The sequence below is a fragment of the Peromyscus maniculatus genome, chromosome 5, assembly GCF_049852395.1.
Source record: "Peromyscus maniculatus bairdii isolate BWxNUB_F1_BW_parent chromosome 5, HU_Pman_BW_mat_3.1, whole genome shotgun sequence".
NCBI classification, from domain to species: domain Eukaryota; kingdom Metazoa; phylum Chordata; class Mammalia; order Rodentia; family Cricetidae; genus Peromyscus; species Peromyscus maniculatus.
Genome location: NC_134856.1, coordinates 69563896 through 69581359, shown reverse-complemented (window position 1 = coordinate 69581359; position 17464 = coordinate 69563896). Strand labels below are relative to the sequence as shown.

Below are 17464 nucleotides of genomic sequence, written 5' to 3'. Positions count from 1 at the left end.
CTCTCTCTTCTCTCTCTCTTCTCTCTCTCTCTCTCTCTCTCTCTCTCTCTCTCTCTCTCTCTCTCACACACACACACACACACACAAATGAATGCAGTTTTTAAGGTGCTGAAAAATTGAACAAGTAACTAATAATATTCCCACCCGTTATTATAGATACGTTTCATTTTACTAAGCATTTATTTTTGGAAATTTGTGATTCTAACTTGAGATCACACAAAATTTTGCTGGTTTCTTCAGGGATCTTCATGGCACTCTGTGAATACTCAAAAACAAAACATCACAGGACAAACTAGGAAGATAAATTCCCACAATTCAGTAAATCTGGATATTATAAACTCTAATGGAACTTGGAACTGGAAAAACAAAACGGATTTTCAAACTTTTTAAAAATTATATGGGGACTAGAAAGATGGCTCAGCCGGGCGGTGGTGGCACACACCTTTAATCCTAGCACTTGGGAGGCAGAGGCAAGAAGATCTCTGTGATTTCGAGGTCAGCCTGGTCTACAGAGCAAGTTCCAGGACAGGATCCAAAGTTACACAGAGAAACCCTGCCTAGAAAAAAACAGAAGAAAAAAAAAAAAGAAGAAAGAAAAGAAAGATGGCTCAGAGGTTGAGGGCACTGACTGCTTTTCCAGAGGACCTGGGTATTGTTCCCAGCACCCACATGGTGGCTAACAACTGTCTATAACTCCAAGATCTGACACCCTCACACAGACATACACACAGGCAAAACACCAATGCACATAAAAATACAAAATTAAAAATGGCAAGGTTTAAAGGAAAAATGAATTCATCCAAAGCCCCCCTTCACCAAAGCAGTAACTGTATATAATAAAATGAAGAGCCAGGTATGGTGTTAGATCCCTGCAATCCTAGCATTTGGGAGGTTAAGGCAAAAGAATCTTCAACAGGGCAGCAAAGATACAGGTCTTCAAGACCCGGACTTACAAGACCATAGGTCTTGATGTCAAGCCCAGTGACATTACCAAGAATGTGACCACCTCACCACCACATCTGATGTCACTGTTTGACAGCTGGAGGATGGCTGCACTCTGTTCATCTACAATATCCCTAAGAGTTTACCCTGCACCTAGTGCAGTGGTAGCCATTGGCCCTCCCTGTGACAGCTTGCCCTGAAGTACAAGTAGGACAAGATGATGGGTGGCTCACCTGCACGCCTGTGCTACAAACTATAGCAAGAAGTGTGGCCACAGCAACAACCACCACCCAAAGAAGGATGTCAAGTAAAGCAGGGGGAATCTGCCATGTCTATGGCTTCAGTATCCTAACTATAGAACCCCTTAGGTTGACTGGGGGAAAATATAATTGTGAGGTCAATCTAATGAGATCCCGTCAAATAAAAGAGGTAAGGGAAATGCCAAAGAGCTCAAACAAGAAAACACCCTGAGTCATTTTTTCCTTTTCTCATTTAGTCATTTCTATTTTTGAGGTGTGTGTGTGTGTGTGTGTGTGTGTGTGTGTGTGTGTGTGTATTGAAAAGAGAGATTTATAAGTACTAAGGGTATTAACAATGGGTTTTCTTTTTTAACATTTATTGGTAGATGTGTGTAGTGGGTAGCCATTCCAGCTTGGATCTTTAAGTTCCAACCCCCAATGAGACTCTGGCAACTGTCACACCTACGAGGCGGGGCCAGGGGAGGCGCCTGGAGACCCGAGAGCTGGATGGGCGAGCGTTCTCTCTGTGCCGGGACACTGAACGGTGAAGGTGGACTGTGAAGAGCTCCAGAGAACACCGCTGGACTGCGATACACCTTCCCCAGACCCTGCGACCTACCTTTCACTTAATTTGTGAGTTACACCATTAAATAAATATCCTTTTAACTACGTGGAGTGGCCAAAATAATTTCTCCAATAGATGTGTAAATGTGTGTGGCAATTAGAGGACAAGTTGTGAGAGTGAGAGTTGGTTGTCTCCTTCTACTATATAGGATCCAGAGAAAGAATTCAGGTATTAAAGCTTCAGATGAAGTGCTTTTATCTCATTGGCTCCCAACAACAGATTTCTTTTTTCTTTTATTTTTAGATTTATTTAATTTATGCATGAGTGTTTTGTCTGCATGTATATGCACCATGTGCAAGCCTGATGTCTGTGGAGGCCAGAAGAGGTCATTAGATCCCCTCCAACTGTAGTTAGGATGATTATGAGCCACCATGTGGGTACCGGGAATTGAATTCAGATCCTCCACGAGAATAAGCAGTAATCCTGCTGAGCCATCTATCCAGCCCAATAAGAGATTTCTTTAAATCCAATCTGAAACATGCTCAAATTAAAAATAACTACTCCTTCATTTTAGAGTAAAAATCTATTTTTTACTCTTTCTTAAAAATCATTTTGATGAGCCTAAAATTATCTATATAACTAAATTTTGGTAAACACAGACTGTAGAAAACAGATACAGGGAAGTTTTTTAAATATACAGAACAGAAAGACTCTGGATCTAAATATCTAGTCAAAGTTTTTTTTAAGATTTATTATTTTTACTTATATGTGTTAGCTAAATGTCTGCCACATGTGAGAAGATGCCCACCAAGGCCAGAGAAAGGTGTCAGTTCTTCTTGGAACTAGTTATAGGTAGTTGTGGGCCATGTGACATGGGTGCTGGGATCTGAGTTCAGGTCCTTTGGAAGAATATTCTTAACCACTGAACCATCTCTCCAGCTCCTACTGTTTTTAAGTTATATGCATGCGTGAGTGTGTGCATATTATGCAGGTGCCCTTAGAAGCCAAAAGAGAATGTTAGATTTTCTGGAGCTAGGGTTATGTGTGGTTGTGAACCACCCAATGTGGGTGCTGGGAATCGAACTCAGGTCCTCCAGAAGAGTACCAAGTGCTGTTCCCTTAACCCTCTCCAATCCTTCTATCTAAAATTATTAAAATAATATACACTGTGTAGTATGCCAAGATTCACGAACAAGTAATGTTAAATTTTTTTATGAAATTACTCAATCTACTTTAGTCAGAGATGCTCAATATATATAGCTAGTATCCTATGCTATTTAAAATTCAGGATCCCATTACCACAGTCTACTAAATCAAACTGCTGTAACCAAGGTTCTTTAGTGTGGTCAGCTTCAGAAGGAGATGTTCACAAGATCAAAGTCAAACTTTTTTTCCCTCCAGACTGGGACTCCCTATGTAGCTCAAGTTAGCCTTGAACTTTACAATCCAGCACTTGGGAGGCAGAGACAGGTGGATTTCTGTGAGTTCAGCCTGATCTATACAGCAAATTCCAGGCCAGCTAAAGATACATAAGCAAGACCCTATCCCCAATTCTTTCCCCTAAAAGCAGCTAAATACACAAAAGCTGCCCTTGTTACATACTAAGTATGATTGTGACTTTTACGAAAAAGCAGCTATACAACTTATTTGTCAAACGAGACCATTTTTATATATCATTATTACTTTTTTTAAAACTGACACACAAACTATTGCTTTCAGGCTTGAGTTCTGGTAGACAGTCTCCTGCTGATGAGTATAAAGCTTGCCACTTAAAGAAAATAACTAGCAACACTTGACTTGTCATCAATAAATAAAATGGAAACTTTGAAGCAAAAAAAAAAAGAAGAAGAATTTGGGAAAACATATTCATCAACTTGAGCTTGAAAGCTTTTCAATATTTAAATTTTTTCCTATGAAACCTTGGTAATGTCAGTGAATATGATATTGCATATAGTTTTTCTCTGAGCTCCAGCATGGCCAATTGGCCCATGTGCTTAATAGGTATCTCATAGTTTACATAACCCAAACAGACACCTTCATATTCTTCTCCCTGCAACCCACCCCCAGGGCCCAGCCATCTGCTATCATCTAACCACATGCTTAAGGAACACGGTGGTGCTTAAGGCAGGAGTCATCTTTAGATTTCTTTCTCTTACACCATATGCAACCCAACATATCCTTTCCACTGTGTCTGAAACACATGCACTGATCCGATGCCTCAGCATCATACTCTCTACCTGCTTATACTTCCTCCCCTGCTGGCTGATTCTGCTCTCACCTCTTCTATCTGTTTTCCACTCAGCAATCTAATCCTTTAAGAATTAAATCAAGCCCAGCACAGTGGCACACACCTTTAATCCCAGAACTCAGGAGGCAGAGAGAGGTAGATCTCTGAGTTTGAGACCAGCCTGGTCTACATACTGAGTTCCAGGCAGGCCAGGACTGCATATCGAGATCCTATCTTTAAAAGAAAAGTGAATCAAGAGCTTCAACAATAAACTCACCCCATTAGACTTACATAAACCCCAGCTTCCTTTCAGTGGCCCACAAGCCTTTGCAAACTGGCTCCTGATAATTTCTGAGTGATCTTCCTCTCACAAACTACTCTCCAACCATATTATCCTTACAAATATATTTTTCTCATTTCCTAACAGTTCCATTTTGTTTTCCTTAGATCTTCTGAATCCTGCAAATCTTTGCTTGACGGTCTCTTTCACAGGGGCTGTAGGATGGCTCAGTGGTTAAAGGCATGGCTCCTCCATAGGACCCAGGTTCTGTTCCCAGCTCTAACATCAGGTGGCTCACAACCACCTGGAACTACAGTTCCAGGGAATCTAGTGCCCTCATCTGGCCTCTGCAATCAGCACACGCACTCAGGCACTCATAATATACATAAAAAGATATTTAGGTAAAAAAGAAGTTACTTTCAAAGAGTAATACTAACCCCCATAGCTGAAGAGGTTCTTCCTTCCAAATCCTGATCTTCTAGCTCCCATCTTACTACTTACTTATCTATTTGAAATAAGCAGCTTTTAGTTTATTTTTGGTTTTTTGGTTGTGTGTGTATGCACACAAAACATGTCCCCTTGTCCCCATAACGAAAATTTCCTAAGGGTAGAGTGTTCACCTCAGTCACTATTATATCGGGGACCCAGAATAGACACAATGAGCAAGTATTAATGTGTTAAAGAATATGACAATTTTTAATCTAGACAAGGAAAGCCCTAGTAATATCCATCAAAAGAAACAAAGTCTCTCAGTCAGAGAACAACATTTACTAAGACATAAAAGTAAGTTTAAAAAGAAAAATAGAAAAAGTGAAAGTCAGTGTGGTGGTGTGAATGAGAATGGCTCCCACAGGCTCATCTATTTGAATACTTGGTCCACAGCTGGTGAGACTGTTTGGGAAGGATTAGGAGGTGTGGCCTTGTCGGAAAAGGTGTGTCACTGGGGGCAGGCTTTGAGATTTCAAAAGCTCACACCATTCTGTGTGTGTGTGTGTGTGTGTGTGTGTGTGTGTGTGCGCGCGCTGTGGATATCACTCTGTATAAATAAACACTGATTGGCCAGTAGCCAGACAGGAAGTATAGCCAGGACTAACAGAGAGGAGAATTGAGGAAACAGGAAGGGAAGGGAGAGACTGCCAGGAGCCTCCTCCAGGACAAGAAAAATGTAAGGTACTAATAAGCCACGAGCCATGTGGCAAAGTATAGATTAATAGAAATGGGCTAAATATATGAGTAAGAGCTAGACAATGATAGGCCTGAGCTAATGGCCAAGCAGTTTAAATAATGTAAGTCTGTGTGTATATTTTATAAGTGGGCTCCAGGACTAGCAGGATTTGGCGGGAGCTGGAGAGAAATTCTCAAGCTGCGTGGGTGGGGGTGTGTGTGTGAGGGGGGTGTCTGCCTCTTGCTTGTAGATCAGATGTAAGCTCTCAGCTACCACTCCAGCACCATGCCTGCCTGCCTGCCACCATGCTTCCTTCCTGTCATGATGAACATATCATCCTTTGAAACTGTAAGCCCCAATGAACTCTTTCTTCCACAAGTTGCCTTGGTCATGGTGCTGTGTCACAGCAATTGAAAAGTAACTAAGAAAGTCAGTATGGCAGGCAAGATAAGGCCAATGAGGTAAATTCAACTATATTTACAAATGCCCCCAGACCTCACTGAGACTTGGTATACATCTTATTATGGCAAAGTATCACAGACTAGGAAATACATGAATAACAGAAACTTATTTAACAGTTTATTTTATATGTAAGGGTGTGTGTACCACATGTGTGCATGGTGCCTGCAGAGGCCAGAAGAGGGTGTTCCAATCTCCTGGAATTGGAGTTACAGACAGTTGTACACCATATATGAATGCTGGGAACAGAACCTGAGTCCTCTGGAAAATCAGCAAGCGCTCTACCACTGAGCCACCTCCCCAGCCCCTTATTTCAGTTTTAAAATCTGGGACACCCAAAAATCAAGTTGTGGACATTTATTTTGTATATGGTGAGAGTCTCAATCCAAATTCACTCCCTCTAACCCTGGGTAGTAATCTCATTATGAGGACAGAATCCCCATGACAAACACCTCCCAAAAGGCTCTAGGAACATGAATTTTTAAACTACAGCAGTACATTTATGGTAAGTCACTAGTGGATTTTAAGCAGACAGTGATTTGTTTTGTTTTCTTTTGAGACAAGTTTTCCCTACATAGCTCTGGCTGTCCTGGAATTTACTCTGTAGACCAGGCTGGCCTTGAACTCACAGAGATCTGCCTGTCTCTGCCTCCTGAGGGCTGAGATAAAAGGTGTACACCACCACACCTGGCTCATCATCTTTTTTTTAAATATTTATTTGTTTGCATGCACACATTCATTCCATATTGTAAACGTGGAAGTCAGAGGGCAAGTGGTGGGAGTCAATTCTCTCAGTGCACCACATGGATCCCAAAGATCAACTCAGGTCATCAGGCTTGGCAGCAAGTGCTTTGACCTAATAAGCTATCTCATCAGCTCAAATTTCGATTTTAAAAGTACCATAGTATTGCAACACAAAAGCTCAATGTGGACAATGGGTCAGAGGAAGATGTGTGAGGATAAGAAGAGGACAAGTGGGAATCTACAGCAAGTGTCTAATCAACAACTAATGCAGTGGATATTGAACAGGCAACTTTAAGAGTCACTTAAAAGCCAGGCATGGGGTGGAGGACTGGAGAGATGGCTCAGCAATTAAATGCAATTGTTGCTCCTGCAGAGGACCCAGATTCATTACCCAGCACCCATATAATGGCTCACAACCATTCCTAATTCCAGTTCCAGAATATCTGGCAACTTTTCTGGCATCAATGGGCATCAGATAGCCATGTGGTGTGCAGGCAAAACACTCATACACATAAATAAAATATAAAATAAATATTGAAAATATTTTAATAAAAGCCAAGGGTGGTGACACTCTCCTGTAATCCCAGTACTTGAAAGAAGATACAGTTTTTAGCGACACAGCAAGTTCAAGAATAGCCCCTGTCTGCAAAGGACAAAAGAGAAAACAAAGAAAAATTACCCACAACAAGTTACGTAAAGAGTCAGGTGTACACCCATATGCTGGCACTAGCTGTATGGACCACGCCACCCCCAGCACTCTCACCCTAGACACCTTGAGATAATTAGGCTAAAACTGCAACTCCTCAAGAAACGGCACCAGCCAGGGCTGTCTGAAATACTGGGACCAGGCTTTTACTATCGCATGCCCTGAGGAACTCTTAAGTGTCCCTGTAACTACTACTACCTTAGCCAGAGATGGATGGTGCTGCCCCCAGTGGAGGCTGGTGCTACAGAAGGCCTAAAACATAAGCCTTAACAACTGTAATTGATGCTAGGGGGTCAAGGCTGTGACTGGTCCAAACACTTCGTCTTGCAACAACAGAAACACTTTGCTCTTTTCTTTTTATTGAGAGTACAGTTATATCACTTCCACCTTGCCTCTTCCTCTTCTCCCTCCAAACCCTCCCATTACACACCCCCACACAGCTCTCTTTCAAGGTCATGGCCTCTCTTTCTTTAATTGTTGGAGTGTGTCTGTGTATGTATATGTATTCCTAAATATATAAATACAACCTGCTCAGTCCATATAATGTTACTTGTATGTATGTTTTCAGGGCTGATCTTTTGTTATTTCATAACCAATTAGGGGAAAGGGAGGGGCTCTTCTCTGGGGAAGACTATTTCTCCCAAATTCCTTAGCTGCCTGTAGTGTTTTGGATTTCTGTTGTTTTGTTTTGTCTAGGGTTGAGGTCTTGTGGGCTTTCCCTCTTCCACATGTCTATGGGTGGAGTCCTTGTCCAAGTGATGTTTAGGCAGGCATATGTTGGTGAGACTTCATGAGTACAGCTTCTGCCATTTCTAGGAGACAATGCCACATCAAACTTCCTATTCCTCTGGCTCCTACCATCTTTCCACCCTCTCTTCTGCAATGATCCCTGAGCCTTAGGTCCAGGAGCTGTGTTGTAAATCTAACAGGTGGAACTGGGCTCCACAACTCTGCATTGTGTCAGTTTTCGTTTTCTGTAATGTGCCTCTATTGCAAAGAGAAGGTTCCTTGATATAGGCGAGGACTACAATTAAGGATCACTATTTAGAATGTATCGATGTGCAATCCATCTATTCAAAAGAGGGGGTGGAAAGGTCATAAAGCCAGAGGAGGCAGGCAACCCCAAGGAAACAGTGTCTTCCATACACAGCAGGGCTGATCCACCCAAGAATTCGGAGACTGTGACAGCACACACAAAACCTGCAGGACATCAGACCAGACAAAGGACCAGCAAAAGGGAAGGTGAAATGGACAAAAGTCTCACTCTATACCAAGAAGCTATTTGCAACTGATACCTGCTGGGAAAAGGAAAATCAATTTTCTACAATGAAGTGTAACTTCACTGTGGTTACCAACCACACTCCAGAGCAAGCCGCACACCAGAGCAGGTGACCAACACAAAAAGCAAAAATGGACTCCATGTTTTTTTGTTCACTTTTTGTTTTGTCATCATTTTTTTGTCTTATTGAGGTTTTTTGTTGTTGTTTTGATTCTGTGTGTGTGTGTGTGTGTGTGTGTGTGTGCGCGCGCATTTTTTTTTTTAATTTTTTTTTTGCTTTTGGAGGTGCCCTGCTCACATACACACACTGGTTGGGAGGTAAGATGGATCTGGAAAGAGTTGGAGGCGGAAATAATATGATCAAAATATATCATATGAAAAAATTATTTAGAATGTAGTTGGGGATTCTGCTGGTTTAGAAAGTGGCTGTTGTAGGTTCTCCTCCAAGATCCATGACTTCACCAGCTCTGGGTAGTTGGCTAGGTTTCCAGTACCAGACATGCTTTCCTTCTTGTTGAGCAGGACAGAAGTCCAACAGATTGCTTTTTTTTTTTAAGTGACTCACTTAGTGAGTCAGCTGGGAGACATTCTCCAGTGCTGCCTCTCCTCAGACTGGAGCATTATATTCCATTTAAAAAAAAGAAAGAAAGAAAGAAACAGGTGTGGTGGTTCACTCTACAGTTACAGCACTCGGGAGATAAAGGGTAGAGGTTGCCATAGGTTTCGGGTCCGCTTGAGCTACATGATGAGACTATAGGAAGGAGGGAGGGAAGGAGGGAGGGAAGGAGGGAGGGAGGGAGGGAGGGAGGGAGGGAGGGAGGGAGGGAGGGAAGGAGGATTATTTTAAGTCATTTGAAATAATCAATGGAGGAGGGACTGAAATACGGCTCACCAGAGAGTGCTGCCAGCGAAAGCCTACTGACCTAAAATTGAGGGTGACCCTCAGAACCCACGGCTAGGAAAGGAACGGACCAACTCTTGAAACTGGGCACTGTGTCACGTCAACAACTCTCTTTCCCTCCCTCTCTCCTTCCCTCTCTTCCTCTGTCCCAACACACACACACACACACACACACACACACACACACACACACCTACCACCTAATGAAAAGTAAAATTAAAAACATAGTAATAATAGAACCTGTCAGATGAACTAGTGCTAGTTTGGGGCAGAAATGCAGGAAAAGAGCTGAAGGATAACAGTGTGAAGAACCATGCACAGCTAGCTGTGTGGCATGGTGGTTCTGAATGCCAGAGCATAGAAGACAGAGGCAGGAAGAGCAGGAGTTCAAGGTCATCCTCAGCTACATAACAAGTTAGAGGCTAGCCTGGGCTACATAAGAGGGAAGAAAAAGAGAGCAGAAGGAAGGAAGAAAAGAGGGAGAGAGGAAGAAGGAAGTTAGCTGTTTAATTTTGTTGGCATCTGTTAAGAGTCAAGGTCTCATTCTAGTCTAGCCTAGGCTGACCTGGAACTCAGTAACACAGGCTGCCATGAACTCCTAGTGAGCCTCCTACCACAGCCTAAGTGACAGAATTACAGGCAACAGCCATCACACCAGGCCATCACACCTCAGTACACTCAACAACAATAACACATTGCCCTTCTTAGACACTCTATTTGCTCTCAGATTCTCTTACGAACACTGATAAACTACCAACTAATTCTGAAATTTTTCTAAGTGGAGAAAATTAGTAGAGCCAAGAGTAACGTGTAGAGTCAACAGAATGATACCACTAGAAACAACCTCAAAGTCTGCTTTCTAACGATATACTGTATATCTAAAATATATACTGTTATTAAATATTAAAGTATTTCTAAAGTATATACTCTTAAATTATTAAGTCAGCTATTTCTTTTTCTATCAAAACCCATTGTTATTTTTCCTATTATCCTTTCAGTGATGTACTCTGAAAAGACTGAGGGGGAAGACCCTCCCTAAAATGGGACAGTACCTTCCAGCAGTGACCCAGACATACACAGGTCTGAGACAAAAGGCATCTTTGCTCCTTATTGTTGAGGCCATCACTGCTCACTGCTGCTGCATCCTATGCTAACTAACAAGAGACTACAGCTTCTTCAGCCTTCCAGGACAAACTGAAAACCACTCTCCAAGAATCCTCCAGGCTTTCAGCACTGAGACTGCTGAGGCAGACAGTCCTGTGGACTGAGCAGCTCCAGAGTATGAAGCCTCTCCAGAGTAGAGACGGTCATTACTAAACGGCCCAGCCCAAACTGTGTATGCCAATCTAATGCATTTCCTTTGTCATTCATAGTCATGCTATTGGCTCTTTCTCTAGAGAACTCTAACACACCCAGCCATCGTGAATTGAGGGTCATCTTCTACATCCTCTCCACTGCAAAGTGCTGCCTCAGCACAGGCACAAACGAAATAATGCCAAGCAACTCTAGATCAAAACCTAGAGCAAAATGTTTCCTCCACATGAATAATAAAAAAAATTCTTTAAAATTTAAAAAAAAAAAAAAAGTCCCATCAGTTCTTACTAGTAATAGTCCCAAAGAGACTTACTGAGTATATTTTAGGGCTACATATCATTTGGAAGCTTGTGTTAAAACTAACGTCTTCTCTCTTTTTCTGTTTGCAATTTTAATGTTGAGAGGTTTTTTTTGGTGATACTTTGATTAGTCATGGTCTGGCTTGTTTTCTTCTTTGAGACAGAGCCTACACAAAGACTCGCTATGTAGATCAGACTAGCATCAAATGCACAGGAAATCTATGTGCCTCTGCCTCCCTTATGCTGCGATTAAAGGTAAGTACTACCACACCAGGCTCTTAATTCCTCTTCTGCACTTTACTTTCTCTAATTTATTCTGATAGATGAAAAATACTAATTCTCCTTTGTGTTCTAAAAGAGATGTTTAGCTCCTCCAGGGTACAGCTATTTACAGTACATATTTATTCTTAGTGAAGTTAAATATTAAGACCTAGATACTGTGAGTCAACAAAAAATATATTAAAAAGGAATTGGGATAAGAGGTTGAATCTAATATTAGATTATGCAAATATCATTCTATAAATTCAGTAATAACAGTGTTCATATGAAAAAGATAAAATTTCAGTTCAATGTAAATTTGAGAATATCTGAGAAGTCTTGGTTGGAGTACTACACACACACATACACATTGAGACAGGATCTCACTATGTAGTCATGGCTGGCCTGGAACTTGCTCTGTAGACCAGGCTGGACTCAAACTGAGATCTGCCTGCCTCTACCTCCCGAGTGCTGGGATTAAAGGTGTGCACCACCATACGCAGCTAAGATTTATTTTTATTGATTTAAATCACATGTATGCATATGTGCCTATGTGTTGAGCATATGCACATGACTGCAGGTGCCTACACAAGCCAGAGACATTAGATCTCCCTAGAGCTAGAGTTACAGGGGATTGTGAGCCTCCTGACAAGGGTGCTGGGATCAACTTAGGTCCTCTGGAAGAGCAGGCTGCACTCTTACCTGCTGAGAGCTACCATGAGCCTTACTGGCAAATCTCCAAAGCACAAACCTCCCTGCTCTTCTGATTGCATCTTACAACTTAGAATGTGTTTTAAGAATGGTGCTGGAACTGTGAGGCTCCCAGACCTGTCCAACAGGTCTACGTACTCCGGTAACACTCCTGAACTAGTCTGAGGTCTAGATTCTTATAAGAACTGTATATACAAACTACTCCACCGGAGGAGTCTGTCACAGCTGAGGAATCTGAGAGTCATTAACTGTACAGCCAAGCAAGATTTATTTCACTTCTCTGAGTCTTAAATCCCTCATCTGTACGAGGGCACTCCCTATGACAGACACTTGATCAGGAGTAAATACAAAGTAGAAGAGATTATAACAGAGTAGGCACTCAATAAACAGGATCAATTAGGACTGGTCCTCTTTATCTGTGTGCTTCAACAATCATGTATTAACCCTCCTGCTGAGCCAAACTCTTTTTTAAAGGACTTCCATATGCTGTACAGACTTTCTTGTCACTATTTCCTAAAAACTGTTGTGTAGGAAAATTTAAGAATTTAGGGTCAGCATGATGGCTAAGCAGGCAAAAGTGCTTCTGGTAACACTTGCACACAAACACACATGCAGAGAAAGAAACACACACACATAATTTAAAACAATAAAAATACTTTTAAAAAAACATTTGCCAATCCAAATGAAGTTGGTAAAATTTCAGGCAGAAAAATTAAGAAGTGAATGAAGTTCTAGGATCACCAAAGGCAAAGGCTGGAAAAGAAAATATGAAGACAAATTCCTTGGAATGCTAGCACAGAAACCACTGGTTCTTGAAAATGATAATCTCATTGGAGGCACGTTTCCACACTGCAGGTCTGAAGTACCCTAACCCTACTTCTCAAAAGACCTCTCTATCCTTATCTGAGTCAGTACCATCTTCGTCCTAAGCAACCTTTCTTTAGTTTCTACTGTTCACTTAGCTTTCCTTCCTTCCTAGTTCCCCAAGATAGGCCCCGTAGCAAGACACTAACAACTCTAAAGTAACTGGCTGTGCTCAAGGATCAATGGTCCTAGAGTTAATCTACCAGGAAAAAAAAAAAAAAAAGCAATCTTACATCAAACAGAAACAGCAAAGGCTTTTCTAAATACCAATTTATAAATATCTTTTAATTTTAATATTTTGGTTGGTTGGTTGGTTTTGGTTTTTCGAGACAGGGTTTCTCTGTGTAACAGTCCTGGCACCCCTGAAATTTGCTCTATAGACCAGGCTGCCCTCGAACTCACAGAAATCCACCTGCCTCTGCCTCCCAAGTGCTGGGATTAAAGGTGTGTGCCACCACATCCAGCCTCCCTATAACATTTTTCAAAAGACTTGTGTGTGTGCATAAGTAAGCATGTGCACAGAGACGCTGAGGGGACATGGGATCCCTTGAAGCTAGAGTTACAGGCATTTTTGAGCTGCATGTGGGTGCTGAGATCTAACTCTGGGCTGGTCCTCCGTGAAGAGTAATGTGCACTCTTGACTGCTGAGCCATTTCTCCAGCCCCTCCTCCTAACTTTTAAACTCCATCCTTTAAAGACAGCTGAAGAAACCTTTTAATAAATTTGGCTTTTAATGACTCAATTTAAGAACTAAATTCAGCAGCGCACAAAGCACTGTAAGAACTCACCCAACTTCTCAGCAGAACAGGCCTGAATTCTCAAAACATAAGAAAACAACAAAGTATGTGCCTGATAAAACTCACACAGCAACTAACGCCTCACAGCAGGTATGGTAATCTTCCTCACCAGGCATGGTAGTGCATATTTAATCCCAGGAGAGACAGGGGACGGGGATCTCCGTCATCCAGCCCTGTCTACATAACAAGCTCCAGACCAGCCTTGGCTGCCTAATGAGACCCTGTCCCCTCAAAAAACATCATTTTTTTTCCACAGCTGGGTATGGTAGCTACACTTCTAACCATAGCACCGGAAGGCCAAACGGGAGGACCAAGAGTTCCACCAGCCTGCGCTAGGATGAGGTTGTATCTGCAAACAAACACACACAAAGCAAAGAAAAAGAAATAACACAACTACTTATCTTAATCAGTGCTATTACCAATTAAAGTGGGTTGTGCTTAACTGTGTTTTAACCGTGCGTCTGTCTACACACTTATGAGTGCAGCCCCCGAGGAGTCCAGACAGGGTGTTGGGTCCCCTGTCGCTGGAGTTACAGGCGGTCGTATGCTGCATGATACAAATGCAGGAAACCAAAAATGCAGATTGCAAGAATTTTCATGCTAAAATAAATAAAAGTTGTACATTTTTTTAGTATATAAAATACAAGATCACTTTTCTATTTTTACACTATTTCCACATTTCTGTAATTTTAAAATGTGTTTAATGTATTTATTAGACTTACTCATTTTATTTTTGAGTGTGTGTCTGCATGTATGTATGTATACCGGGTGTGTTTGGTGTCCCCAGGGGTCAGAAGAGGGCATGGATCCCCGGAACCGGAACCGGAGTTAAGGATGGTTGTGAATCACCGTGAGGGTGCTGGGAATTGAACCCAGGTCCTCTGCAAAAGCAACAACTGCTCTTAACCCCTGAGCCGTCCCTTCAACCCCTTAAAATGTGTTTTTAATCAGCTACATATAGTTTTCAAAAACAAGTAATACGGTAGGCATAGTGGGCATTCAACAAGTTCATCAGCAGATCACCCAAGTCAAAGGTTGGAAAAGAAAATATGAAGACCAATTCCTTGGAGTACTGCTCCAGAATTGAGTGTTACAAATATGGAAACTGACAAATATTCAAACAAGTCTGAAAACAGTATCTTCCTCTACAAATAAAGCCTAAAGCATCTGCTGGCACAGAAACCATTGGCTCTTGAAAATGATCATCAACGCTGAAGGCACGTTTCCACACTGCAAGTCTGAAGTACCCTAACCCTACTTCTCCAAGACTGCTCTGGTCGGCCATGCCTTATCAACCAGAAGTGAATTTCTATACTCCTTATCGGACACAAAGAAATCTACTACTTTATTTGCACCTAGTGCAAACTGTTTGTTTTTACACAATCATGATACACAAGCCAAACTACTGCACACAATTCACTTACAATCACTAAGAAACACAAGCATGCATCTGTCATAGTCAAAATGCCAAAAATTTCTTGATAAATAAGTAATTTCACATTGCGATTTAAAGACTAAATGATGTTTGCTAATCTATTTTATTCATATTCTTCTAGACATTAACGGGTTAGAAAGAGATCTCAGAAACTAAGCAACCACTATGACATTACCGCGTTCAAAGGCAACAATCCAACAACACTTGGAGGAAGAAGTATTTAAGACATTTTCCCAATGAATTCCCCTATGAATCATTCGTACTTTATAATAACGAGTATACATTATCCTAAAGCGGAAGTAAGTATGATGATGAGGAAAACCCTGACTTGAAAACCGTCAAGCATGCGATTTCCAAACCTTCAATTAAAAGATTTTTTTTTTAGATGAAATCTATCAAACCCTCAGTAGTCACTCCCTGCACCTGATTGGGAGGTCTGTATAAATGTGACTCGTGACATTTTTTTTTAAATAAATAAAAGGCACACCCTCTAGCATGAATTGACATAATCACCCCTACCCCACCCTCTAAGGCCACATATCCCGCTTTTTCTTTCCCAGCACCTCTTCCCTGCCCATTCCTCTTGCAGCTGTCTTGGTACTGGACTCATCACATTCGGCAGAGGGGCGACAGAGAGTTGTGGGGGACCAAGGCAACCAAGGGAGAATGCGGGATCTCCGGGAGGACCTCCGACAGGGGAAGACTGGCTGTGGGGTCTCCGGACCGACCCTGGCCAGGGAAGGCTGAGGGGTCTTGGGACGAACCGTGGCCAAAAGAGGCAGCGTGGAGTAGAGCCCGGCCAAGAGGGAGACTGCGGATAGCAGAGCCCGGGCAGGGGAGACTGCAGGGAGCACGACCGGGACAGGAGAGGCCGTGGGGCGCACGACTCCGCTAGGAGAGGTGGCGGGGAGTACGACCCGGCCAAGGGAAGCTGCAGGAAATAGAGCCCGGGCAGGGAAAGCTGCGGGGTCTAGGCGCAGACCCCAGCCGGGGTAGGCGATGGGGAGCACAGTTGGGCTGGGCAGACTGCGGGAAGCAGAGCTCGGCCAGGGAAGGCTTTGGGGACCGGCGGTCCGGGAAGACTGCGGTGAGCACGGCGGGGCCGGGGCAGGCTGCGGGGAGCACGGCGGGGCCGGGACAAGCCGCCGGGAGCACACCCGGCTGGGCATGCTGGAAGCGGCGTCGGGGGCCGGCGGCGCCCGCGGCGGCCCTGCTCCTCGCCCATTTTCTCGCGGCGGCCACTTCCTGTATCGCGGCGGCCGCTCGGGCCGGGGCGGAGGGTGGCGGAGTAGGGCAGCTCCCGCCGCGCCCAGCCTGCCCGTCGCCCCGGCCGCCCCCGCCGGCCGCCCGCCCGCCCGCGCTCCTCACCTGTATGTAGTTGTTTTCACAGTAGTCCGCCACCCGGGTCAGGTTCTGGTAACTCTCTATCAGCGCCCTCTTGCCAGACGGGATCTCCTCCTCTAGTAACATCTGCAGCTCTGCCATTTTCCACCCCTCCGCATCGCTTCCTCTCGCGTTAAGGAAACAGAGGCAGCAGGGTCCGCCGGGGACCGGAGCGCCGCACAGCCCAGACACTAACCACCCACCCGCCCTCCGCCGGGTATTGTGGGACTGCACCTCCTCCTCTTCCTCCTTACTCTCCCCGCCCCCCTCCACCCGGGACGCACCGCCGCCAGAACCTCACTTTCTCGCGAGAATCATTTCCCCCATGACAAGGGGACTTCCCCACCCCACCCCCAAACCCCGTGGCATTGCTTTCTGGGAGTTGTAGTTTCTCCCAAGCTAGGGTGCGCATGCGTCTAAGGAGCCTCCCAAAACTCGGGAAGGAACTTGGAGAACCAAGACAGACCGTAGTTTTACATCTAGAGTCTACCCTAGACCCCGGAAGATGGCGCCACAGGGTGATCTAGGCAACGGAATTGTTTCTATGAGAAGACTTTGAAAACTGGCCGAACTTAATTAGAAAATGTCAGTAAATCAAAGACTTCCAATCAGATTAGGATTAAAAACAGAAACTCTGAATTCTGACTTCCTCAGTGTTGTGAGAGATGTGACTAAGACTTTGCCTTCTTAACTTAGGCCTCAATTCCTTTAAAACTTAGGAAACAATATCAATTCTTGGACATGCATCAAGCAGTGTGCTTGATATTGCATAAGGATAGTTTGTAGACTTAAGAATTTAAAGAAAGCCGGGCGGTGGTGGCGCACACCTTTAATCCCAGCACTCGAAGACAGAGGCAGGCAGATCTCTGTGAGTCAGGCCAGCCTGGTCTACAGAG

General features: G+C 43.5%; 1 protein-coding gene across 12 annotated transcripts in view; it reads right to left on the bottom strand.

Annotated features, from left to right (window-relative positions):
- Abi1 (abl interactor 1) overlaps window positions 1–17059 on the bottom strand; it is a 91879-nt gene extending 74820 nt beyond the window's left edge. For 10 of the 12 annotated variants that reach the window (XM_042277994.2, XM_042277998.2, XM_042277995.2 and 7 more), the window contains exon 1: window positions 16554–16855. In XM_042277994.2, coding sequence (XP_042133928.1) covers window positions 16554–16670 — 117 coding nt within the window. In that variant the 5' untranslated portion in view covers window positions 16671–16855. Of the gene's footprint in view, window positions 1–16553 lie in introns of all 12 variants that reach the window. The other 2 variants (XM_042278000.2, XM_042277996.2) reach the window with 2 other exon arrangements.
- Between the last annotated feature and the right edge of the window lie 405 nt (window positions 17060–17464).